Here is a 27,345-nt window from a genome sequence, read left to right as displayed (position 1 = left end):
ATTAAATTAAAAAATCTTGCAAATTAAAATTAGAACAAGCATCATCATCATTACACCACGTTTCGGTTAATTAAATTACGTTAAAAATTTCAAAAGTCTCCTCAATTATATTAGATTAAATTATCAAAATTTTTTTAAGCTTCTTATGTTTAAGTGCAAAGCGTTTAAATTATCAGGATCAAGATTTTTTCGTTGGTATAAAAGTAATTGCAATTACTTTTTAGAGCTCCAGCTCCGTTAAAATAATTTAGATCTGGATGTGATCATCAATTAAAAAATCATCAGTTTGAAAAAAATTGCAAAAAACTGATTCAAAACTTTTAGTTTGATTAGAATCCATTTTTGTTTGTTATAATGCGTAAAATATAAGAACTTTTTTTTCATTTTTTTTTTTTATTCGTCACGCGTGATTAATTTATTATAAATGACTTTAGCGTACTTTTGCTTCTTAATTCTTTTGCGTACCTTTGCTTCTTAATTCTTTTGCGTCTTTTCCTATCATTGACAAAACTCTATTATAAAAAAGTAAGCTTTACCAAATTTTAATGCGTTTATATTGATGAAAATCTCTCATGGAAAAAGCACATAGAAAATTTGGTTAACAAAATAACTAAAAGTATTGAAATATTATACGAAACAAGAAACATCCTAAATAGCCACACCTTAACTCAACTATATCATACATTTATCCATTGCCACCTAAACTATGCAAATGTTGCGTACAAATACAAGTAAACTTGAACCTCTATATCATCAACAAAAACATGTTGCACGCCTTATTAATTTTAGGGATCGTTTTACTCATGCCAAGCCTCTCCTAATTGACACGAATGTTTTTAGTTTTTAGTAGTTTTTAGTACGAACAGAATACTTTCAACGTTCTTTGTTTTATGCATAAATATAAAAACAGTTTTTCTCCTGAACCCTTTCAAAATTCATTTACTTTTAAAGAAAAGAATAATCTTAAGAAATGATAAAGCTATTCGACATATTCATACAAATGTTTTATATGCACAAAAGGAACGTTACGTATACACAAAAGCGACTAGTATGACCTTCATAACTAACCTATTTGCCTAGAAAAAGGCTAAAATTGTTCAAAGTTGGGTCAAAGAAGAACTTTTACAAAACACCAAGTGGAATTTATTCATCATATGACAATAAAAATCATTTATATGAAAATTACATTAAAAATAAAAGAATGACTTGATCTACTCAATAATGCATTCTCTGAAGCTTTTAACAATGATTGAAGAAAATATAAATTTTGAAGAAAATTGAAAATTTTCGACAATCGTTATATACTGAAAAGAAGATGCAGAAGAAAAAAAAAATCCAAAGAAAAATGATTTTAATGTGGAACCTACTATATTTCAAGGTAACTTAACAAAAACTTTAAATATTATTTTTATTAGCAAGAAACTATTTTGTATGAGTTTACATCAACTTTTATCGACGCGTCTAACTTTAGCGGTTCTCGTGACAAGACCTTCAAGCCTTCTTTGAGTTTCCTTGTTTTTTATTTTTATTTAATTTCCATCTTTATTTTATCATAATCTTCAATTGTAAACCTTTTTACTTTCTACATAATTGTATAAAAATTTTAATGTAATAAACAACAGAAAAAAAGATATCTAACAAAATTTTTTTAGATGTTTCTGCTTTCATGTTTTAAAAAAAAACTTCTTTTAAGCTTGAAAACTTTAACTTAATAAAAGTTTTACTTTTGTTTCCGTTTACTTATTTATGATGATGTATTTCTTTTTAATTCTACAAAAAAATAGTGGTTTATTTATGTTAATTAGGGATCCCTAGTATACGATATACTGAAAATTTAGTATACAGTTTACCGTATAGTATACAGTAAAGTATACTGGCAAGTGTACTGTGAACAAATTTTTTTTTCGTGAAACCATAATACAAATTTGTAAAAAAGTTTTAACGGTTTACGTAAATTTTAAAAATGTTATTCATTTGTAATAAAAATAAGTATTTTTTGTAATGTTGCTGAATAACATTCTGTTGAAATTTTTTTAAGAGTTTATAGCATTTTTTCACATAATTTTTTTGTCAATAAATTTTAAGGAAAAATATTTATGTTTTCTAAAATCTCTATGAAAATAGGTTTCTTTTGAGACCCAGGTTGACATACTTTTGAATAAGTTTTTTTTCCACAATATTAGGGACTTTACCCTAAATACTTAAGATTTGAACCTAAATATCTTTACAACTTGACGTGATGGTAAAAAAAGAGTTGCATATTTGAAATCAAAATAAGAAATGCTATACAAAAAACAAATTTTTTGCTCGGCACCAGAAAAAAAAAATTTTTTTGTTGGCCTGTGTTATTGGTTACACATTCTCCCTAGATAAATAAAAGTTGAAACCTTTGATCAATATCAGCAACCGCTTGATAATGGATCTTGCTACATTAAAAAAACCTTTAGCCATGAGTTAAAAGTCATACAATTAATATGGTATAGCAGTTTAATTATTATAATAATATAATGATAATTTAATAATAAATTATTAAACTATCAAGTCAGTCCAAAAAAAAAGTAAACATGTATACTAACTTTTAGTATATCTAGTATACGGTTAAGTATACCGTAAAGTTAGTATACCATATACTGTAACCGACGATCCCTAATGTGGATATTTCAAACTTACTTTTCAAAGAAGATAGAGGATAACTATTAGCTAATTTTCTTATAAACTATCTACTTCAGCTTGAACAACTTAATGCCAAAAATATTCACGGCTAACTGAACTCCCTGAAACTATGCAGCAGATTTGTAAACCCCCTTATCCTAAAAAGTTTTGTTTCTTCACGATATTTTTAACTAGGATATTTTTAATGTTTTTTAGCTGCATTTAGTTAATAAATAAATACATATCAATACATGTAAACTTTATTGATCATTTTTAATTATTTTTTTTTGCACTCATTTGTTCCATATAAAACTGTATAAAACAACAGTGACTACACGGACAAATAACCTCCAAGGATATTTTATTTTTATTAAATTTAAAATTTTATTAACTATATCAATAAAATAGCGTAATTTTGTGGACATCACTGTTTATGCAAATATGGAGATGCAGGCTCAAACTGCAGTGAAGGATATTAGGTGATATAGCTGTGGACTACGGCTACAGCTATATTCCTAATTGATAAAGCCGTAGAAAGTATTTAAAAAATTAGTTTATAAAGTCAATTCTAATTTAAGTTTAGTTGAAATAATTGCAGTGAAGTATACATACATAAAGTGAGGGTTTATGTTTCGCTAGGTACTCTATAATCAAAAGGAAGGTTTTTCTAGATTTGAAAACTGAAAAAAATGTTGCGCCATAAAGTTGAATACTCTCCCTAGTTAAAGATCATTTAAACATCACCAACCCCCTCGTCTTTTTTTTACATTTCTTTATTTAATTAATTATATATATATATATATATATATATATATATATATATATATATATATATATATATATATATATATATATATATATATATATATATATTTTTTTTTTTTTTTTTTCTTATATAAAATATGTATTTAATTGAAAGAAAAGTAGATTTCAAGTTTTTTACTCCAATCTTGCTTTTTAGTTTTTGATTCAAAGGAGCTTTTTTGTTTGTATATATATATATATATATATATATATATATATATATATATATATATATATATATATATATATATATATATATATATATATATATATACTCAACTTGTTTCTCCGCACCACGGCCGTGTTCGTCAAGGTTCGTGTTTCGGAGTTAGAGAGTTGAGAGAGGGTTATAACCACAAGTAGCCTCCTCATCTGTAGTGGTCTTCTCGGTCTTGGGAAGGTGAGTTATAAAATATATATATATATATATATATATATATATATATATATATATATATATATATATATATATATATATATACATATATATATATATGTATTTATATATAATATTATGTATATTATATATATGTATATACATATATATATATATATATATATATATATATATATATATATATATATATATATATATATATATATATATATATATATATATATTTTATAACTCACCTCCCCAAGAGGCCTCCTCATCTGTAGTGGTCTTCTCGGTCTTGGGGAGGTGAGTTATAAAATATATATATATATATAATATATATATATATATATATATATATATATATATATATATATGTATATATATATATATATATATGTATATATATTTATATTATGTATATATATATATATATATATATTTTATAACTCACCTCCCCAAGACCGAGAAGACTACTACAGATGAGGAGGCTACTTGTGGTTATAACCCTCTCTCTAATCTCTAACTCCGAAACACGAACCTTGACGAACACGGCCGTTGCGCGGAGAAACAAGTTGAGTATATATATATATATATATATATATATATATATATATATATAATATATATATATATATATATATATATATATATATATATATATATATATATATATATATATACATATATATATATATATATATACTCCCAGAAGTTCTTACGGTCTTATCACGGAACTCCACGGTAGAACATTTACCTAGAAGTTCAAGTCTCCTTCCTTACCAATGTCGTTTATTGAGCTAGAGCCGGCATCGAACCTCGAAACTCTGGGTTCTGAGCCAGAACTCTAACCACTGCGCCACAGCTGCTCTAAAGTTTATATATAAGCAAAAATAAAGAAACTTTTTTGCTCATATATAGTTTATATATAAGCAAAAAAGTTAATTTAAATCAAAAACTAAAAAGCGAGATTGGAATAAAATACTTGAGATTTACTTTTCTTTCAATTCAATGCATACTAACCTACCGTAAAGTCCACCATTGACTGTGGTCAATGTGGACTTTACGGTAATCAATCAATGTGCTTGCTTGCTATATATGTATCTATATTAGTAAGCGACCGGGGCTATGGCCGGAGCTAGGTTTGATAACACATAGCCGCGACCGGGGCCAGGTTTATGACCAGGGCTGCATGAATATTGAACCTATAAAAATGTTATTTTTAATTAAAATTTACGACATGAGTTATAATTAAAAACAATACTTTTATATGATCTATTAGTATTAATGCAGCCCCGGTCATAACCCCGGCCAGGGCTGCATTAAAATTGATAAATTCTATAAAATATTGCTTTTAATTAAAATTCATGTCGTAAATTTTAATTAAAAATAACATTTTTATAGGTTCTATCAATATTTATGCAGCCCTGGTCATAAACCTGGCCTCGGTCGCGGCTATGTGTTATCAAAACTAGCCCCGGCCATAGCTCCGGTCGCTTACTAATATATATATATATATATATATATATATATATATATATATATATATATATATATATATATATATATATATATATATATATATATATATATATATATTTATATATATACACACACACACACACAACACACACACACACACACACACACACACACACACAAAGAAACAAATAAACACACTCATACTCGTACCTTAAATTTCGGGGTTTCTAAATATCCACTTTTGTCTATATCATAATGATACCAAATCTAAATCGAAAAATTTTTTTATCCTTATAAAACTACATTTAAGTAGATATTCGTATTAAAAAAAGATATTCAATTAATAATGATAAGAAGATTCATATTTTAAAAATTTAGAAAGAAACATATAGAGTAAAAAGTAATACTAAAAAGTAATATTTACCATTAATAGTAATGTAATAGAGAAAATAGTAATGTAATAGAGAAAAAAGTTAAATATTTCAATTAAACTATATTAGTTCAAAACTTTTATAATTTTTCTAAACTTCTTTCAAGGGGGTCTGTATTAAAAGCATATTTTAAAAAAAATATTTAACCACACTGGGTAAATTGTCGAAAAAATTCATTTTGTTTCGTCATTTTATTTTGCTTCGGTTTATTACCTTATATAACAGGCTTTAAACGGATTTTTGTAAAATAACTTTAAGTTTTGATTACTTTTTATTACTCAAATCTTAGTTGATTAAAACTAAATGAATAATTTGAATTTAAAATAATATTGAATAAAGAAATATGGTTCACTGTGTATACCTCTAAACTCTCCATATCTCTCTTTCACCCTATATATACCTGTCTCTTATTTTTACCAACCTCTTTCTCCCCACTCATACCGTACCTCTCTTTTGTTGCTATAACCACCAACAAATTTTAAGTTTTAATACATGGAAAAGTCACTATCAAAAATCAATTAAAGTTTTAATTATAAAAAACAATTAGCAATAAAATCTCACTCTGAATAAATCTGCAACATGAAGAGGATAACTATTACGATACTGGGTAAGATAATTTTCATTAGTAGAACCACTCATGTTGAAACAAAAAATTTTATTTTTGATTTCTAGTTTTATATATATATATATATATATATATATATATATATATATATATATATATATATATATATATATATATATGTGTGTGTGTGTGTATATATATATATATATATATATATATATATATATATATATATATATATATATATATATATATATATATATATAATTTTTATGTAGTAATTTTTTTATATACAATATTGTATAATGAGGTATAAAATATACTTTATACTTAGCTAAATTATAAAGAACACTAGTAATAAAAATAATAATAATTAACTTCACGTGACTGAGTAATAAACTTTAAACTGTGAGAGGTAAAGTCTTAAAACATTCATTCACTTTATTTACTGCATTTCCAGAATGATAGAAGAATTTCAAATAACTTTTGTAGTTCAAAATAATGTTGAATAGGATATACAATGCGGAATATACAAAGAGGACTCAATGCTGAATAAACTCAAACAAAACGTTTCACATTAAATTATAAATGTAGTCTGTATTTACAAAATTATTTTTCAATACTACCATGGCAACGTTGTTTTACATTTATTGATTTGAAATGCAATATCGACTATTATGCACACGAACTTTTGGTGATGACCAGTCATAATAAAAAAAACGTAATACAATTGATTTATTAAAGCAAATTTATTAAACCAAATTTTGAACAAAAATGAAAAATAAAGTTGCTTATTTTAATATAAAATCTACAAATCAGATATTTGACATTGCTCAAAGATTTTTATTTAGACAATTTTGCAAATCATGCGACAATATGTATGTAAAATATGCATTATACAAAAAATAAATAATTTCAATTCGTTACCCATTGAGGTTAGTAAGCTAAGAAACACTTAAATTTGATTACGTCAAAAACTGCGTCCAATGAATTATTTATGGAACGAATGCTTACATTTAATGCTTAATTTTTTTTTTTTTTTGAAGGTAAACCAAAATTTTATAAAAATTTTATATTTATTTAGACTAAGGATGAAATGAGGAAGATTGATTGATATAGAGGACAGAATAAAATAGAGGCTAGATTTAGAACCATTGTGGCGCAGATTGGTTAGAGCACTTACTCCCCAATCTAAAAATTCATGAAAAAAAGTTCTATGCCGGCTGTGGCCATATTTGCGGCATCAGTAAGAAAAGGCGGCATGAACTTCAAAAATAAATACTCTTCTGCGGTGCTCTGTGACAGGATCGTTAGGTCTTCTGAGAGAATATTGATAACCAAAAAAAACTGTTTAATATAGAGAAAAGATGAAATAGAGAATTTAGAATGAAATAAAGATAAATAACTTGATGAATGAAATAAAGAATTAATAAATTGATTTAGAGTGTGGAATGAAATAAAGATAAAATTGATAATAGAGTATTGAACTAAGTAGAGGTTTTCGAAAAAATAATGCCGAACATCTGAGGTTTAGGGTTACCGTGAGGCACTATTTTTTATGTTATTTTTAACTGAGTTGTAGACTTAAATTGCTTTATCAATAATTTAGATGTATATCCTCAAGTACTATTGCGATGCCATCAGTTACTTTCATTGTGATGTCATAACATAATTAATTACATCGAACAATTAATGATAGTCTATAAATAATTTGTAATTTTGTTAATTATTTAATAATTAAATAATTTTGTAATTAATCCATATTTGTTTATTGATGCTTTAAAGATTTTTTACATCATGTACACTATACTTCTTCATGTTTAACAACAAACTGTAACATTCTTTTTTTCTTGATCAAAAGGTTTTGGCTAATAGAATAAACTTTATAAAATTCTGTTGAACCATTTAACTTTGATAGTTTTTTCATAAAAATACCTACGAAGTTAAATGGTTCAACAGAGCATAGAAAAAAAAATCAAATCAACACCTCAAAATTAATTAAAGACAAATTTAAATCTTTATTAACTAGTTTACCGATGATAACCAATAAACAAATTAGTTAATTGTTTTGAAATGCTCAGTTTAACATATATTTAAATTTATTTCAATATACTTTGAAACAATGTTGTCTTAAGAAGATAAAATGATATTTGAGATAGAGGTGAGCGAAAAAAAAAGATATTCTTCTTGGAAAACTTACTAATTTATTTTATTAAGATTCGGCTGTATAAGTGTGTAAAAAAAAATAATAAAATACTCAGGAAGAGACGGGTCTCGAACCACAAATATTCCGTTTACGAAGTCGACGCCTTATCCGAATGGGGTTCAAATAAGCTAAATGCGCGTATAAATAGAAAATAAATAATATACTTATTTTAAAAATTATTCTTCTTCTTTTCAAATAAAAAGTAAACTTAATTAAAATTAACTAAGTTAATTGATTTGTTTCAAAACTAGTTATTGAATATTGTATTGTCATCAAGAGTACGAAATCGAAATTTGAAGAAAATCTATCATCAAGAAGTGACTCAAAAATTGATTGCGAGATTTGATGCTCACAGACAAACAGACAGAGACGAGGAATTAATAAAAGCATTGGGAAAAAAACCTTTAGTTTTAGTTCTGGTGGTTGTTATTTCAATGAAAGACAAGTTTTCTAATTATTGCTTAATTTTTTATGTTGTTATTTTAACAGCCAACAATGGTAGAATAACACCAAACTTTGATCACAAAATCCATTAAACCAACAATCTAGCTATTATTAAAATTTTAAGGTTTTCATAAGCCATTTTAAATTCAACATTTAATACAAATCAAACTACTTTAAAATTTGGAAAGCTTTTATAAGCATTTTTACTTTTACTTGAGTGGTTAAAACTTTATTATGAAAGTTGATTGGCTGGATCTACAGATGAAAATGGTTATCGCTTCGAAAAAGTAACCCTACTTATAGCAATACTTTCATTAGTCTGTGTATTTTATCATGAATATAAAACTATTTACTTTGCTATTTATATTTTCCTACTACAGCAGATTCACAAAGTTCTTGAATAGAATCATAAACGTATATGTTTATGGTTTTATACAAGAACTTTTTGAACCAAAGTTTTTGGATTAATTATTTTTAATTGATAATCCATCTGAAAAAACTTTCAATTAATTAACAACTTTTCTTTTAGTTGTTAATTTTAAATATCAAACTAGAAACTCATGTAAACTAAAGTATAAAATACAAACATTTATTACTGTTTGAATGGGTTACTTTTAACAAAATGAGAGCAATATGAACCATAAAATCCTTATCACAACTTTTATTAAACATAATGATTCATCTTTAATGCTTTTTGCTGTGCAAGTTGGTATAACACCTTTTAAGATTGTATATCAAGCAGGAAGTAAGTAAAAACAACCAAGTAAAGTATGTCATTAAAAACAACCAAGTAAAGTATGCCCTCCTATTTTGGGCTGGAGGGGGGGGGCTAACGTTTTGGGGTTTTTGTTGTTCCCAGTCTCCAATCACCGCAATTTTTTGCGTAGCATCCTCATTCCTTATATATATGAACATACTTAAATATGGAGTTTTCTTCATGTTTCAAAGTTGCTTAGCTCAAACATCAAAAAAGTTGTCTACGGCCTTGAGTAAAGTATGTCATTATAAACAACCAAGTAAAGTATGTCATTAAAAACAATTAAGTAAAGCATGTCATTAAAAACAAGTTAATGAGACTAAATGATTATTATGAAAAAAAAAAAAACTAGATTAATAATAACTTTAGTTCTACTTTTTTTTTTCCAGGTTTTTAATAACCAAACAAATATAACAGGTTTTACAACAAATAAATAACATCTCCTTTGTTTATATACAACTAGATAACATCTTATTTGCTTATATATTAATTTTAGAAGTATGAATAATTTTATTTTTTCGAATATGCGTAATGATCATTTAGGCTAAGATACTGGTAACTAAGAATCCGTAAGAAAGAGATTTTGTCTTTGTGAGCGACTTGTATTTCATGCAACATGTGTTTTTTCCTACCTTAGATATCTGAGAGAATATTTTTTACCTTAGATATCTTAGATATCTGAAAGAATATTTTTTTGATATTTAGTATTTAATTTTTACAATGAAAGATAAAAATGTTTTGGCTTTGGAAACAAATGCGATTATTGCGAACTGATGTTAAGGTTAGTGATCAAACATAGTTTACAACCAGAGATAATTATTTAATAATTTAATAAATGATACTAATTGAAATCATTACTTTGAAAATACTACTGTACAAGGGGTGAATAACTTTTTTTATTACATTTAGCTATAGTATGTAACATTTTTGTTTCTATGATTTAAATGAACGAGAAAAAACTCTATGGATGATCACTTATTTATAGAACATTATCTAAAGAAAAATAATAAGGAAAAATGTGCTTCGAATTGGAGTAGCAATAGCAGTTTAAAAATATTGCAAAACATTAAAAAATTATTGCAATCAATGCAAAAAATTATAAAGTTTTTAAATCATAAACCAATGTGAGTTAAATTATAACGTAATGAATTTTGAAAACAAATAAATCGTATCCCCAAGTCAAAAAAATATTTGAAATTTTATTATTGTTATATTAGAAATAAAAAAATGTTAAAAATTGAATTAAAAAGTAAAAAAGTTCATTATAAAAAAAATTAAAAGTTCGATCAACTAATGTTATATTCAATATTCGACAAATCTAATTCTCCGTAGTCTTAAATGTTATACAAAACTTCAATTCCAACTTGATGTGAGATGGCCTTACAAGTGGACAATTAAGTTTATAATTTTTGCCAATAATTCAGAATGAAATGCCAGGTTCTAATATTACCAAAGCATACTGACCAAATCTAAATTTATAAAAACACGTGATTTTATTCTAGTATGATGTTAGGGGAATTAACAATCCTTACCGCGGCAATTTGAGGCTTTCCAATAGTTGCTTAATTAGAAAAATATTTTTACAACTTTTAAACTACCCAGTGGGCAAGACGACGTCCGTGGGACGTCCTAAAGACATCCGTTTTGGACCAGTGGACGTCCCAACTGGACGAAACGGAGATGTCCAAAGGACGTACCAAATTAAACGCTTTGCCTCCGTCCCAAAGGAACGAAATAAAGACGTCACTAGGACGTCACCAATTTCTCCGTTTTACGGATATTTTTATTTTAGGTTTTTTTTATAAAATAGGGATGTTAAAATCCGCTGTTTATGACTATATATAGTCAATTTGTTATTTAACATAATTAATTTAATATATAAATATTTAATATATTAAAATATATATAAAAAAATATATATATAAAAAATATATAAATATTTAATATATTTTTAATATAGTTAATTTGTTATTTACACCTTAAGGTGTAAATAACAAATTAACTATATTGTTAATTTGTAATATTCTTCAGTAAGTACAATTCTCTCTCGGGTCAGAGAACAATGTTTATTCATAAAAAAAACAACAATTGTTAACTATTAATTTTAAAAATCTAAATCGCCAAAATAAATTCTGCTAAAACAGGCATAAAACAAAATAAGATAATAAAACATTAATTAGAAGGCTCTTAAGACTCTTCGTTCAAACTTCCAGCCCTACTTCGAACAGCTCTTTTGAGTAAGTCTCCAACGTTAAAATCGATTAAATCTTTTGTCAAGTTCTTTGTAGGATCCAGAAAAGCTCCTAAAGGGAAAACTTTTTTTTGTAAAAACATATCAATAATATTTACATCACCAAATTGCTAATGAAACTATGTTTTTTTTTAATTTTTTAACTGTAAATTACAAGTGTTTCATGCTTACGCCATTTTCATGTAACTTGTATTTTTTTAAATATGTTTACTTTTTAAATACAAACTTTTAATTTGGATTATTATTTTTATATTATTACTTCACTACGTCATCGAGTTATTTCACTTAATTTTATGGAAGCAGTTAATACTAAAGCACAATAAGCTTTTAGCTCACGGACGTCTTTAATGATACAAAAATTAGCACGAAGAAACATTTTTCAATTTCTTCAGCTTTATTCATGAAATGATTAGTGTACTAGGGTGTCCCAAAAAAAAAAAATACCTCTCAATTTTTTCCCATTCTCTGAGGTCCAAATAGGCTAATATTACCAAAAAAATACTTTTTGTTCCAGTAAAAGTGATAGCTGCAAAATTTCGTTTTTCAAAGAAAACTTTTTAAATATGTAAAATGTCTAACAGTCTAATTTCGTTTTATCCGCTATTTTAACTCCCCAACATGAATCCAGCTATCCTACCAGCTCATTAAGCTCCGACAAGCATGAATCACAACCTATTGAAACCCTGGTTAGTAAGCTCTGTTGACCTGCTAACAACTGGTAGCTTTGGTTTCCTCATATGAAACTGCTCAGACAAATTAAAACGTGCCATTTTAATCATCTTTTTCGTTTCCTGATTCATCACTTAGGATACATTCTTAGTCATCCTATAGGCAAGCAGTATGAAGGATTTACCAAACACCTATAGAATGAATTATTGTTAATATTTTTAAAAAACAACCTAACTTGTTATGCATTCTAATCAAACCTGATGTGCTCCGTCTTATCTACCTCGCTCTGAGTGACCAGCCTTAATATAATCTTACATATAGTGCTTTCCTGTGCTATTTTTCTTCTCATCAATAAGATCCTCTACAAAATGAGAAATGTCTCCCTCCAACATTCGTTGCCTGCATATAAATTAGAACAGAGAAGGTTGTGAAGATGGTAAAAACTCCATAAAAGAACTTCAGTGTTGTAGTATTGAAAGCAGTGATGTAAAGTTTTTTCAAAAGGTTGTTTTTAAACAACATTAAAAGGGAGGCCCTAAAGTTCCTCAAGAGGCCATTGACCACAGAGATATTTAACACGGGGACCACAAGAAGCTATGTGAACTAGTTGTCTTTTACATATTTTTTTATATAAGAATTATACATTTATGAACATATAAGGCTCAGTTTATGCTTAAAAATTAGGTGTGTGATAAGCATTTTGTTGCGTGTTACTTTAAATCAGGCATGTTTATGAGCAGAATACTGAAATTTTCGTTAGTGTTTATTTGATGCATGAAAACCATTTAATGTGGTTATTGCTTTGCTAAACAAAAATATTTATATATAAGTATAGATGATTTTTTTCTTAACCACAAGGTTTTCAAGCATGCAGACATTTGTAAGCTTAAGAATAATTAAGAGCCTCCTAAAATAATTTAAATAAGCGTAACCAAGCCTGTTACAAAAACCCAAAATTCATATAAAATAAAAGCATGCATCACACTAATAATAATATTATTCACCTTACTATCTTACTATTCAACAATAAGTGTTTAAAAAACAAAAAAATGAGAAAAATGTCTTAAGAAGATAAGTAATATTGATAACAAAACAACATTAATTTTCAAAAGATTTGATTCTTTTAAATTTTACAAAAATCACTGAGGCTATTAATAACCAAAAAACAACTGATTTTGTTTTTTGGTTATTAATAGCCTCAGTGAACTTCAGAGAATGGCAAAAACTTTAGAAATGTTCTCAAAAAGAAAAAAGAAAACTATTTCTGGTACACCCTTTTGGTGAGCGTAATTTAGAACTTTTGTTAAAGCTCTAAATTATGTTTTTGAGCACAAATCTAATAATACCGGAATTCTTAAAGGTGTTTACTTGATGCATGAAAAAAGATATTTATGTATCAAATTCTAAGAAAGTATTATTCATTTTGCCTAAACATACCCGAGCCCAAATCTAAAAACCAAAATATGCTTTTAAAAAGTCATAGTAGCACTATTCTGTACTTAGGCATCATTAATAACTTTTTAAAAACAAAATTAAAGATAAAAATAAATTTTATTACATATTAATCCAACATGTAACAGACATTTATTTTCAAAAAAATCAATTTTTCAAATTTTACAGCTATCACTTCCTGGCTACAAAAATTGTTTTTCTTTTGATTTTTAGTGTTAGTGGACTTAAGAGAATGGGAAAAAAATTAAAAGTATCCTAAAGAAAAAAAAAAAATTATGTTTTTGGGACACCCTAGTGCTTACCGTAAACCTTATGGAAATATTGAAAATGCATACTTAGCAAGCAACGATAGTGCATAGTCTTTGAAAACGCTCTTTTCCCAGTTTTTCCATCTTTACTAAACAAATCTTGGACACTACGAACCATTAAGGCATCTAATCCAAGCCGTACCTTTGCTCGTACATCTTTTCCTCCAATCGCCTTTATAGCCATTTTCTATAAAAATGTAGTTTTGTGGTAAAAAGTTTTATAAAATTTTTATTTTGATAGAGAAATATATAGTATTCCATTTAAAACTTGCAAATAAATTCACCATATAAGTACCAATAAATTTTCATTCAAGTTCCAGTTCACAAAATTTTATGATAATGAATATGTTGTTGTTTTTTTAATTGTTTTTTTTTGTTATGTTTAAGGTCCATATTTCTACACTTGTGTGATTTGGTGCCATTTTCTAATTTAAATGACTTTCTGGAAGAGTTGAAGCAACTTTTTAAAACCGGATGACCTTTCTGGCATTAACCTGTTTTGCAGATCAGGACTGAGTATTTTTATTGTGATATTACTACTATATATATAATTATATATGGCATACTCTCTCAAAAACCGTTTTACATTGTTAAAATAATGAGTACAATAAAAAATATGTGATAATTAGGTTTCCCCTTCTATCAAAATTACCTGAAAATGTTCACCCTTACCACTTAACAGCCAACTCTTAGACCTCTTAGAATGGTACTATCAACAACATAAAATTATGAACATATAAAATGTAAATTAAATAAGAAGGTATTATTTAATCTCAAAGTTACTTAAAAAAGGTATTTGTTGCACAAACTAATAACAAGTTTTAACTACCTTTTTATTGCGATAAGTTTTATTTTCAAGTTTAATTTCCTCTAAGTCAAACTCTTCTATAGATGACAGAGGCTGAAGGTCCTCTACTCCAACATTTGCATCAAGTTCATCACCATCAATCAGAGATGCCAACATATTCATGATATGGGTTTGGTTTTCCTCTAATTTTTCCATTTTCATAAACATAACATACTGGAACTCTAAAAAATAATTAAACTATGTAATCAAAATATTTATATTTACAATCATTTAATTAATCGCCAGGACTTTTTTTTCTTTATACATCACAGAGATTAAGACTAATTAATAAGTAAAAACCTTTTGATTATTTAAAATATATTTGTAAATTTATATTATCAATAGACCTTGACTTTTGGTAATAAAAACTATAATTAAATATAAAAAATTGAAATAGGACTATTGACAAAAAAACAAAGTATTAAAAGAAGGATTTACGTTTAGTTGTCATTTCCTTAAACCCGGCTCCACAATCAGCAAAGATATTTTTAGGTGTTTTAAAACTTTTGTTAGCAGAGCGAGGAAGAGGAGGGGCTTCTGAAAAATCTTTTCTTCTAGTTTTACTGGGTGAAGATGCTGAAAGATGGAGAGATGTGTCTGAGAGTGCTGCAATTTTTTCATTGTCTTTTTTTGGAATAGTACGCTTAATTCTTTTTATAGACGAATTCAAAAAAGTTGATGATGATGATGATGATGCAAAGACAGGAAGAATCTTTTCTTGGGAGTGCTTTTTACTTATGTTTACAACCGTGGAAGGCTCCTTCTTATTGTATAATTTCTTCAATTCCAAAACTGGACTTATAGTTCGTGGGTGTTTTTTTGGCAGTACTAAAAAAATATACAACTCTAAAACCCTGGACAGAGTAGCCACTTAGTTATCCAAAGAAATTAATTTACAATTTAAGATTTTTTTCTGCCTATTATTATTTAGACTCTGTGGATCTGAGGTAGAAAAACATAATAAAAATTTGCTGAATATTATACTATCTCAGTGGAAAAAGTTATGTGAGTTACAAACCACCTCAAAGTTCATTAAAACTAATGAAAAAAAGAAGACACTAATGAAATACCATTGGCATCATCAGAAGATGATACATCCTCAGCCGTAGTTGCAAAATCAACCAACTCCTGTGCTTCCTCGCGTGTGCCTTGGTGGAGCAAAACCTCTACTATTGGGTATGTCATCCAATTAGGGTCTGGTGATTCATATTCCTTAAAGTAGAAATCCAAAGACTTTGATTCGTTTAATGGCCAGAAAATTTGCTGATGTAAAGTATCAACCCACAGACAAGGCACAATGGTTTTTTACTCTGAACCATTTTCCAGGACAACACATGCAGCCCAATATCTAAAAGATAAGTTTACAGTATTTATTCATTGCAAAGTTAATGAACTTAGTCCATAAAGACTTATTCCTTGTCACTATTATCCAAAACTCTGGAATATATCTTCCTCTACAAACCTGCAAGTAGGAGAGAGTGAATTTTAAGTGAGTACTTTGAAAGCAAGTGAAAATTTAAAACATTGAATAAAAATACACTAAAAGAGCTATAAGAATAACTTATTAAGACCATTCAAGCATGTTTACATATCTTGTGTTAAAGGTATTATAACATAATTATTTCTATATGGTAAGCATACACATTTTCGAACTAGATCAGTTCTTTGAATAACACATTTTATGGGGCAGGCATTTACTTTAATACGATATATATATCAAGGTCTCTTGAGTCAACAAAATGAGTAAAGAAATATTCAAGTGCAGATTTTGGATAAAAATCACACTGGAAGCCTCCATCTTGACATATAATAGTGACAAACACAATGCCATTTCAGACCAAAAAACATGAATCTTTTGCACTAACTCGTATCTTTGAAATACTTTCTTCCTTTAAAGATGGAGTATCTTCAAGCTCACTTAGTCTCAAAACAATTTGCATAACTAAATTATGTTTTCCACGAATTAATCGCTTTATCTGACACAAGTAGTTTTCAAACTGAAAAGCAGATATTTCATCCAAGCTGCACTGAAAATACTCCACATCATCAGCAATGTGTAACAGTCCATGTACATTATATACATTAAAAGAAGAGCCATAATGCTCTTTGGAATTCTTAACAAAGTAATTAAGCAGCTGTCTTGCTGACTCAATGTTACTATTACGTTTAATAGTGTTCTTCTCACATAAAATTCGAATAGCAAGCAACAAAGTCAAAAAATGCTTGTAACTTTGTTTAATTAATACACCTTTCAATGCAACCAAACCAGTATAAAGAAGGAAACTACGTAGCTCGGTTGCTTTCCACCAATTCAATTCTGATATTGACCTTGGTTGGCGGACAAAGTCACTTGGCAATCTTCCATTAAACTTTAACAACTGCTCAGAAATTATATTTTGCTGCACGGACGACAACCGACCATCAAATATACCAATAAATGCACCTTTTAAAAAATGTAACAAACAACGCACCACTCCGAGACAAACTAAATGCATATAGTCTAATACAAAATCTTGTATAAAATTAATTGGCAATGGAAGCAAACATGAGTAACAGTATTGATGTTGCTTCCCACTGACATCTGGAAAGGAGTAAGAATGGTTACGATACATATCATTATTGCGTAAAGTAACATTTTCTTCTAAATCATCAAACACAGTACATTTTCTTTGGGTACATCTTTCACAAGAGTAATACCCAGTATGCTGAACAATGCCTTTTAAAAGTGCTCTTGCCGGAGCATCACAAACAAAGCAAAAGACTGATAAGTTATATTGTTTACCGTTCATGTTTACTACTAATTTAGAGAGCTCCTTCAATTCTTGCACAAATTCAGAAAGAAACTTTGTCATTTTTGGTTTAGATTTGCCACCAAATAAAGCTACCATAAATGGTTGAAACTTTCCAAACTGAACTAAGATTGGCCATAATTGATATGAGCTAGATTTCCATATAGGAAGACCATCTAAATTCACATTTAACCGAATATCCTGTGATTGGTATTCATGTAAATTCAAAATTTTTTCAATATTTTTTTTTATTCCAAAATATACATATGCCTTGTCTACAACAACAGCTACATCGTTTTTATTCTTTGTACCTAATAGCGTATGAGAATCTTTGGGTAAAGAATGACCTTTTTCAATCAGAAGTGCTAACAATTCATTCACACATTGTCGAGTACATCCATGTTTCAATGACCAAAGTTTTAATGATTTACAAAATTGGGAATCTAAGAAATCATTATACTTATTCAAGTTATCAGAAAGTTTTCCTGTAATTGATTCACAAGAGTTTATATCAGAAATATCATTCTCATCATTGCTCACTAAAACAGAATCATCAATTGGCTCACTGAAAGAACTGCTGCCATGCTCACTGCTATTATCATTGTTACATGAACTTGAAAAACTGCAGTTAAGATCAAAACATTGATTATTTGAACTAATATATTCATTAATGCTAACATTTGGAATATCTTCATTATTGTTCATTTTATGTTGGCTGAGAGAAACCACTTCAGATAAAGGATACACAGTATTACGATGATGACGCCATCGAAAATGTCGGTCTCTTTGACAAAAATAAAAATATATATAATGAAATACTCAATAACCAAGGAAGCTTAAAACATTTTTTTGATTTTTCAAAGAACATTATTTGAGAAGGAGAAGTAAATTGGTTAAAATTTAAAATTAATGTGGTTAAAAACAAAAATGTGTCCATCAAAAGAAACTTTTAACATGGTTGTTATTATAATTTGCCCCAATCTGAGATAGTGGCAAATTACAACATTTTTCTTGGAAATAAGGTGATATAATGGTAAATAAGTCGGATGATCAGGAATACTATTAAAAGATTTAGTGGCAATCCAGTTGAATGTTTTTTTTTTTTCAGCTTAAGTAATTTTAAGTTCTTCAACCCTGTTGAAAGTAGCCATTTCAGACGATTATATAATTCAAATAAGCATATACAATTTACATCATTGTATAGAGCTTGACTTGACTTAAAAAATGAGGGGTCATTCAACCTTTGAAGTTAAGCAGATCCAAAGTTATTGATTTTTTTGTAGTGCAAAAATTGATGATTTTTTGATGAAAGGTATAGGGCTTAAGTATGGAAAATTTGCAGTGATATGGCACCGAAAAAGAGAGTATTTTTGGATCATATTGACTTTTGAATAACTTTTGAACCGTTATTACATTTGACTTGAAATTTTCCATATTGATTCAACAACTATAAGTTAATAATATACAAAAAAAATTTTTTTAATTCTGTTGGGATTGCCCAGAATCATCTATTTTACAGACTGAGGGTTTTTACTTATTTACTTAGTTTTGGAGTCATATTGACTATTGAATAATTCTTGAACCATTATTACATTTGACTTGAAATTTTCCATATTGACTCACCAAATATAAGAAAATAATATACCAAAATATTTTTATTTAATTCTGAATGGATTGTCCAGAATCGTCTATTTTACAGACTGTGGGTTTTAACTTATTTACTTAGTTTTGGTGTCATATTGACTTTAGAATAACTTTTGAACCATTATTACATCTGACTTTAAATTTTCCATAGTGATCTAACATAAATAAAAAAATAAAATACCCCAAAAGTTTTTTGTTAATCGGATGAGATTTACCAGAATCATCTATTTTACGGACTGAGAGTTTTCAATTATTTACTTAGTTTTTGAAAATAAAATTTGGGGTTATAATATAATTACACCATACAAATATGCATAAAGGAATCATGGAATCCAAATAGTACATCATTTTGAAATTATTGTATAACTTACAGAACGGTCAGTAAATTACTACAAAAAGGCTGCACATACCAATTTGGCATATCGACTTTGAATATATTTGATATTTTTGAACCGTTATTAAATTTGACTAGAAATTTTTCATAATGATCCATTTTTTTTTTAATCTGACGAGATTAACCAGAATCATCATCAGAATCAATTTTACAGACTGATGGTTTTCACTTATTTACTTAGTTTCGGAAAATAAAATTTGGGGGTTAATTATAATTACACCATACAGATATGCATAAAGGAATCATGGAATCCAAATAGTACATCATTTTGAAATTATTGTATAACTTACATATCCATCGTATAGTATCTGAAACTCGTAGTCTTCATCAAATTCATTGTCATCTAGAACACTTACAAAGAGCCCCGAATACCATAAATCTTTGCCATCATCATCTACCATTTTATGTTTAATTCTTTTTCCTAAAAACTTTGGAACCCCTCCCTTTGATGTGCCTGTTCTTATTTTTTTTCCAATTTCCATTAATAATCTAGCGTCACCCTCTAATCTGACTTTTTTTTTTTAATTTTAACAACATTTCTTGTCTTTCATCAATCTGTCTGATAACTGAACATTTTATTGTAATTGCGCGTTGTTCTGGAGCTTCTTTTAAAAATGTAAAAATAGATAGCAGGTTGGTTTTTAATGCCTCAATACCAAACTTTTTGTAATTTTCCCCTTTTTCCTTTTCTCCTAATTGCAACCAATTTTCTGGAAATTTTTGCTGTAGTACTTTTTTTCTAAATTTTATTTGTCTTTGCAACTTCTTTACTATTTCATTTTCAGTGCCTAAAATTTTTTCTAAATCCTCCTTACACAAAATTAAACCTCTATCCTTTCCGATTTCTGTTGTCAAAAACTCTTTCTCTTCGCTTGTCTTTTGTTCCTTTATTTCTTTTTCTAAGCTGCGCTTGTCTATCTCATCAATTTTGTACTACAATATATTTGCAATATTTTCGCTCTGTACTTTCTGATATACCTTTTTCTATTTCGCCTGGTAAAACTAGCCTTTCAATGTCTTCCTGTGATTTTCCATTTAACCAAACAGCTGTTTTGTTGTTGTTAAATATGATGACACCAGCTGCAGCTACTGTTGTCATGTTAGGTTTCATTTTTAACATGTGGTCATAGGAAGCAAAATCACGTTCAGACACAACATTAGTACGCGGACAGTTTTGAGTTTCCTCAAGCACATCATCACCAGGGTTGTGATATTTTCCTCCAGGCAACTGGTCTCTTAACTGACTCTGAATCATAACAGAACATGTGCAACATATAACTTCAAGACATTCTTGTGTTAAGGCATCCAAAAGTGGGTCATTACAGTTGGAAAATAAATGATCAAACACTTCATCCTTGGTGAGATACTTGACATCAAAAAATGTAGAACCACTTAACATTTTAGATGCATCAGAAGAACAACAAACAAAATAATTGAACATTTGTGACCAAACGGTATTCAAAGAAAATATATGACCCTCCTCTTCAATAATACGAAAAAGAGGTCCTGATATTAGTTTATTAAAAATTCCCAGAGCTCTAGTTGAAGAGTGAAAAATAATGTTGTCAATATCGTGCCTAATTTACTCATGAAGGAAATTTGAACCATCAAGATTGAAAACAAATTCTTTAAGGTGATGTTTATGAAAATACGCTGCTCCACCAAGTACAAATATGATGTTAAAGCGATGATGCAGAAATGAAACCATAAGATTTTTAGAAATCCTTTTACGCAAAAATGCCTTCCATTCATCAGCTTTTCCATTACGCTGATCACCATGTCTATAAGTTGTAAGTTTTGAAAGTTCATACAAAATATCAAAAGTGCGAGAGTTTTGCCCATTTTTAAAACCACCATGAATACTACCTTCCTGCTCAACCACTTTTTCCCATTCTATGAGTGCTTTTTCTGCGTATATTCCAAGATTGTGGATAACGTGTAAGTCACAAAAAACATGATACATTTGAGAAATTTTTAATTTTTCATTTAAAGGAAGCTTATCATAGTTTTCAACAACAAAAGGCAAAATTGCTTTTCTCCAATGTTGAAATTGGCTAAAAAAACTTGAATTAACTATAGTGCGATCAACGTGTCATCAAAGATTTAAATGAAAAAATAAGTTTCCTAAGATCATCCTCGTAGTTTTCCTTTTCTGGACAAAATATCTGAGACATATCAGTGAGTAAATTTCTTAGCTCTCCAAAATAATGTGCCTCTCCCGAGAACATATCTTCTATCCCAAACGTGTAGCTACCAGGTGATGTTGTGACTTGAAAACTACCAACCTCCCTAAAATTATACTTTGTGCCAACTGTATGAAGAACATTGTTTGCACTATTCAACATAGCCTCTCTCACTTGAGCTTTTGATAAAAGGTTCATTTCACTAAACTAAAATTCAGCGGCCAAAGATTTTTTTGGAAGTGCGCCACATGAAATTCCAACCATTTTTTGTAGTACAATTCTGATAACAGATTCAACATTATTAATGGAAACATTTTTACTTAAAAGGTTGTAATATACCGAGCGAATTTCATCATTATTTTTAACTCCTTCAAAAACTTCAACTACATTTTTTTCAAAAATGTTAACTCTTTCCTTAAGCTCTTCTGTAAGATTTTCAAAGTAATTTAAACTCTCCTTTAAGATTGAATCATTCATTTTATCAGATGTTTTCAAAACAGCGTTTTCAATTTTTTTCTTTAAATATCATCCCTTTTGTCAATCTGATTGTGAGCGCTTTCTAGCCATATCAATTTCTTTTTCTAATCTTAAATTTATTTGCAACAATTGGTTAATCCTACAATCCTTTCTAGCGTCTCTTTTGTTGACATTTCTGACATTATATCTTAACAAGATTGCTTGATATTTTCTTTTAAATTCGCTACATTTGTTTATATTTCTTTACTTTATAGGTATATAATCACAATTAGCAGAATTATTAACTAGATTTTCATGTTCTATTACCCCAATAGAAGTTGGGGTAATAGAACTTTGAAAAGCAGAAACATCTTCTGTAACTAATTCACAAGAGTTACAAGAAGTATTGATAGAACAATTATCAGAAGGTAGCAAACTATTAAGTTCAGGAACTTCAGGACAAAAAGAAAGAACAGAGCTTAAATAAGAATTCCTTAAAGTAAAATGTTTGGCACGATTCAGTTTTTCAACATGGTCTTTTGATTTTCTAAGACACTTAGCAAGCATTACTCTAGTGATAGGGTATTTACAGTAGGTTGTGAAAAATACAGAGAGATTTTGCCATGTCAAATCATGTTTATCTTTTTCTTTGCAAATGTCTAAATAATGGCTGTTTGTTAAGACAAAATTTGGATATTTGAGGGAAACAATGCCATCTTTAATATTTAAAAAGCTATTAAATGGGTTTTCGGACAATACTCTGGAAGCTACAATTAAAAGTAAAACTAATTAAAAGTAGGTAAAAAAAAAAAAAAGAGTAAAACTTAAATGAGTAAAATAAGATCAATCAAATTTGGTTTCAATAAAATTTTTAAAATGCAAAATATGTGTGCTACATTGTCTTTATTTAAAAAATTAACTAGTATGAAAGTAGGACTCGCTATTGTGGCTTATAGATGGAACCACTACCCACCTATGTTATTTTGTTTTGGAAATTGGGGTATGGTGTACTGTTGTGAACTGTGGGCACAGTCTGGTAACTTGTCTAAAATAAAATTGTAGTATGTCACGAACTAATTCATACATACATTGTATCAAAAATGGAGAAGTATTTCTTATTAAGTAAAAATTGTATGAATACTTATTAAAAATTCTTACATATTTCCATACTTGCAAACTTTCTTTGAAAATTTTTTAATTCTTTGTTTTGAAAAAAAACAGTTTAAGAAAGGCCAGTCTGTAATTACAATAGCTAGATTGTAGTCTATGACCAAACTTTCTTTGATGAAAAATTTAGCAAGAATTCCTTTGAAATAAATAAATTTTTAATTTCTATTTTATCCAAATTTTAAAAATTTCACTTTCTATTTCATTTTCAGAATAAGAATGTAAATATTTACTAAATGTGAGTAACTGTTATTCACATGTTATTCAAAAATTTTTAAAGCAATACTTTTACAAAAATTTTGATAAACAAAAAAAACCTTGTTATAAGAATTTTTATTTATTTTGACAATACTTTTGTCAAAATATTGTTTGAAAAAATTTTGAAACCAGACAAATAGATAACAAAAGTATTAAATAACAAAAGTAGATTAAATAAAATTTATATTATTTAAAGCAGTTATGTATTATGTTAATAAAATTAATTTTCCTATTTGGCTAGCTAATTTAGTATAAAGAAGACATCATCAAACTTTAAAACATATAATTTGTTAAAACTAACGAAAAGTACTTTCGTTTGTTTGGATTTTTGCGAAAAATCAAAACAAAAAACGTCATTAAGTAAGCGTAAAATAAACCTTATAATTAGGGCTGCCATTGTCCTGATTTTTCGCTGGAGAACGCGTTAAAAGTTTTAATTTTAATTAGTTTAGCGCTGGGTTCTCCTCCGTAAAAACTGGGACAATGGTAGCCCTACTTATAATATATACATAACTTGTAAATAAAAATCCTAAGTATCATATTCTTAGGAAAACATGAGAGGGAACATTTTTTAAAAAGGCTTTTTTCCTCAATAAATCGACTCTAAAGTATTCAAATGCTGAGAACTAAGAATTTATGTATAAATTTATAAAATGTTCCCCTTTCCATTCGATTCATCATCCTTTTTTTACTATATACAGAAAGTTTCAATTAAATTGGATGTGTCTGCATACTTATCTTAACTTCTAAATCTTATTTTGAAAAAACGTTCCCGCGGCAAGTTTTTTTTTAAAAAGTGGCTTCAAGATATGAATAATATATAAGTGAAGCCATATAAAGCTTAGTACTTTCTATATATGGTTGGAAAGAGGTTGAGTAACACTAACTGATGCTAAAAACCTCAAGGCGCTTGCTTAACCATACAAAAAGATATAAGAGAGCAAAGTTTATGAAAATTACGTATTTTTTGTCAAACGTCAAATGTTTTTTGTTAAGCCGTGGAATCGCTAATGAAAGTTGAAATTTTTCCCCAAACATATTCCTAACAACATTTATTCATTGCAAAGTTAATGAATTTAGTCCATGAAGACTTATTCCTTGTCACAACTACCCAAAACTCTGGTATATATCTTCCTCTACAAACCTGCAAGTAGGAAAGAATTTTAAGTGAACTTTAAGTGAGTACAAATACTATCTGTTGGTGCCCTGAGGGAAACATTAGGAATATGCTTGGGAAAAAATCTTTTACATAAAAATATTTCTGTGACATGTAATTAAAAAATTACCTTCTCTTTTTCTCTTTTTCTGAACGCCTATTCATGTTGGGAATTCTTTGCTTTTATTATAAAGTTAATGTTACCAGAAGATTAGCAAAATTTTATAAAAACGCTGTAAACATAAGTTGTTGTTTTTTTTTAAGCTCGTTGAATTAGTTAAATCACAATGGTTAATGGAAAATCAAAACACCTTTTTGGTTTTTTAAATACAGGACACTATAGTTCAAACTTCAATAATAAAAGGAATTTTTTTTTTTTCTATATATAGATATTGACTTCCGTGTTTACGTACTATTATAATAGCACGTAAACACGGAAGTCAATTTTCAAACAATATAAAAACGTACGGTTTTAAATTGTTTGAAAATTTGGACTTCCTGCGGACTTTTTATGGACGTCAATTTCCATACGAATGCATGCGTATGGAAATTGACGTCCATAAGAAGTCCGCAGGAAGTCTATTCATATTGGGGACCGACGGACGGCATTGTACCGTCCTCCGGAAGTCGTGCGGACGATGCATGCCTACTGGGTATGTTTAATTATTTTGTGTAGCATGTTAGTACACTGTTATCTATATTTTCTTTTTACTACCCAGTAATTAAATTACAGGTAAATTAAATTGCATTATAACAGTTACTAATTAAATTAAAACCAATCAAAATAACGTGGCTCTAAAACTTGTTAGCGTTTAACACTAACAACTGGATAGTATGTTTTCCACAGTTAAACTCAGTTCAGTGTTCTCGGAATATTCTTCTCAATCAAAGTTTTAAATATTGCTCTTTTAAATTTCATAACTAAAACAATTTATTTAGTATTGATACAATATCAGCTTGCTGATCTTTAATAGGTAGATTAATTTTTTTTTTTCCTTCTGTTTTGCACTTAAAGATGTTTAAAGCAAGAGTGTTACGTGTAGCAATCACTTCGTTCGTAAAAGTTTGCTTTTTTTTTTGTCTTGTCAGTAATTGATTTAATATCGTTGGATAGAATAGTTTGATTTTTCAACTGATATATAGATTTATTTTTCTTTTTTATTTTTGAACATTGTATTTTTGTCGTTGAAAAAATTTCGCAACCTACATAAATTAACAAATAAAATTAATAACGAGGAGCAAGAAGAAGACATTATTTTTGTCGCCGAGCACCGTGTTACAATATATCTTTTTTACAAAATTTCTTGCAAGAGTATAAAATATAAACTAAGAAATAAGAAAAATGTTTACAAAAATATTACCATTAAAATAAGATCAAAAATATTACCATTAAAATAAGATCGTCTTAATTAAAAGTAGTACGATAAATAAATGAGATAAAACAAAAAACAAATAAACAAAAAAACAATTTAAAAAAATGCGATTAATGAAAATGATTAATGTGATTAATTATTTATATTAATTTTGGACTTACTGGGTAATTAAATTTAAGATTAACTTAAATTATTTACATTGTTTTTTACTTGATTTTTTAGTTACTCACATTTAGTAAATGATTTACATTCTTATTCTGAAAATGAAATAGAAAGTGAAATTTTTAAAATTTGGATAAAATAGAAATTAAAAATTTATTTATTTCAAAGGAATTCTTGTGTTTTAGATGAATTTATTGATCTATTTTAAAAGAAACAAGATAAATCAACATCTGTGTTAGGCGGGTGGCCAACATTGATTATCGCTTCATCCCGTTGGAAACATCTAATTACTGAAATTTCTATATTGAATCAAGCGTTTCTTAGTATTAACATTTTAAAAATATGAACTTGCCCCTTTTTTACTCAGCCGTTTTTTCACAATCTATCATTTTACTTTCCTTTATCGTGCATTATCGTTTTCTAACGATTAGTCTATTGTTGATAATTAGTAATTTACGGAACAGGTAAAGCGACCGAATGTTATTTAAAACTTTATAATTAATCTTTCCGTAAATATCT

General features: G+C 27.9%; 2 protein-coding genes across 2 annotated transcripts in view; both read right to left on the bottom strand.

The window, feature by feature from the left end:
• LOC105848860 (calbindin-32) overlaps nt 1–6,410 on the bottom strand; it is a 31,287-nt gene extending 24,877 nt beyond the window's left edge. The window contains exons 1-2 of the mRNA XM_065799069.1: nt 6,307–6,410; nt 5,525–5,581 (exon numbers count right to left, since the gene is read on the bottom strand). Coding sequence (XP_065655141.1) covers nt 5,525–5,581; nt 6,307–6,384 — 135 coding nt within the window. The 5' untranslated portion in view covers nt 6,385–6,410. The remainder of the gene's footprint in view (nt 1–5,524; nt 5,582–6,306) is intronic.
• Nucleotides 6,411–11,812: 5,402 nt separating this feature from the next.
• LOC136081613 (uncharacterized) lies at nt 11,813–24,044 on the bottom strand. The gene is made up of 6 exons (XM_065799068.1): nt 23,869–24,044; nt 16,315–16,592; nt 15,683–16,072; nt 15,227–15,426; nt 14,425–14,584; nt 11,813–12,020 (listed from the first exon to the last, which is right to left on the bottom strand). Exons 2-6 carry the CDS (start codon nt 16,427–16,429, stop codon nt 11,905–11,907), a joined length of 981 nt encoding a protein of 326 aa, XP_065655140.1. The 5' UTR covers nt 16,430–16,592; nt 23,869–24,044; the 3' UTR covers nt 11,813–11,904.
• Between the last annotated feature and the right edge of the window lie 3,301 nt (nt 24,045–27,345).

This window comes from Hydra vulgaris, chromosome 06, assembly GCF_038396675.1.
Source record: "Hydra vulgaris chromosome 06, alternate assembly HydraT2T_AEP".
Taxonomy (NCBI): domain Eukaryota; kingdom Metazoa; phylum Cnidaria; class Hydrozoa; order Anthoathecata; family Hydridae; genus Hydra; species Hydra vulgaris.
Note: the sequence above shows the minus strand (reverse complement) of the source record. Positions and strands in the feature narration are given on the sequence as shown.

Coding starts and splice junctions, on each gene's coding strand:
- LOC136081613 (XM_065799068.1), bottom strand. CDS start 16,429: ATGACATACCCAATAGTAGAGGTTTTGCTCCACCAAGGCACACGCGAG. Junction 14,585..15,226: donor AAACTTATCGCAATAAAAAG/GTAGTTAAAACT, acceptor ACATTTTTATAG/AAAATGGCTATAAAGGCGAT. Junction 12,021..14,424: donor GCACTATCGTTGCTTGCTAA/GTATGCATTTTC, acceptor TTTTCCCTTTAG/GAGCTTTTCTGGATCCTACA.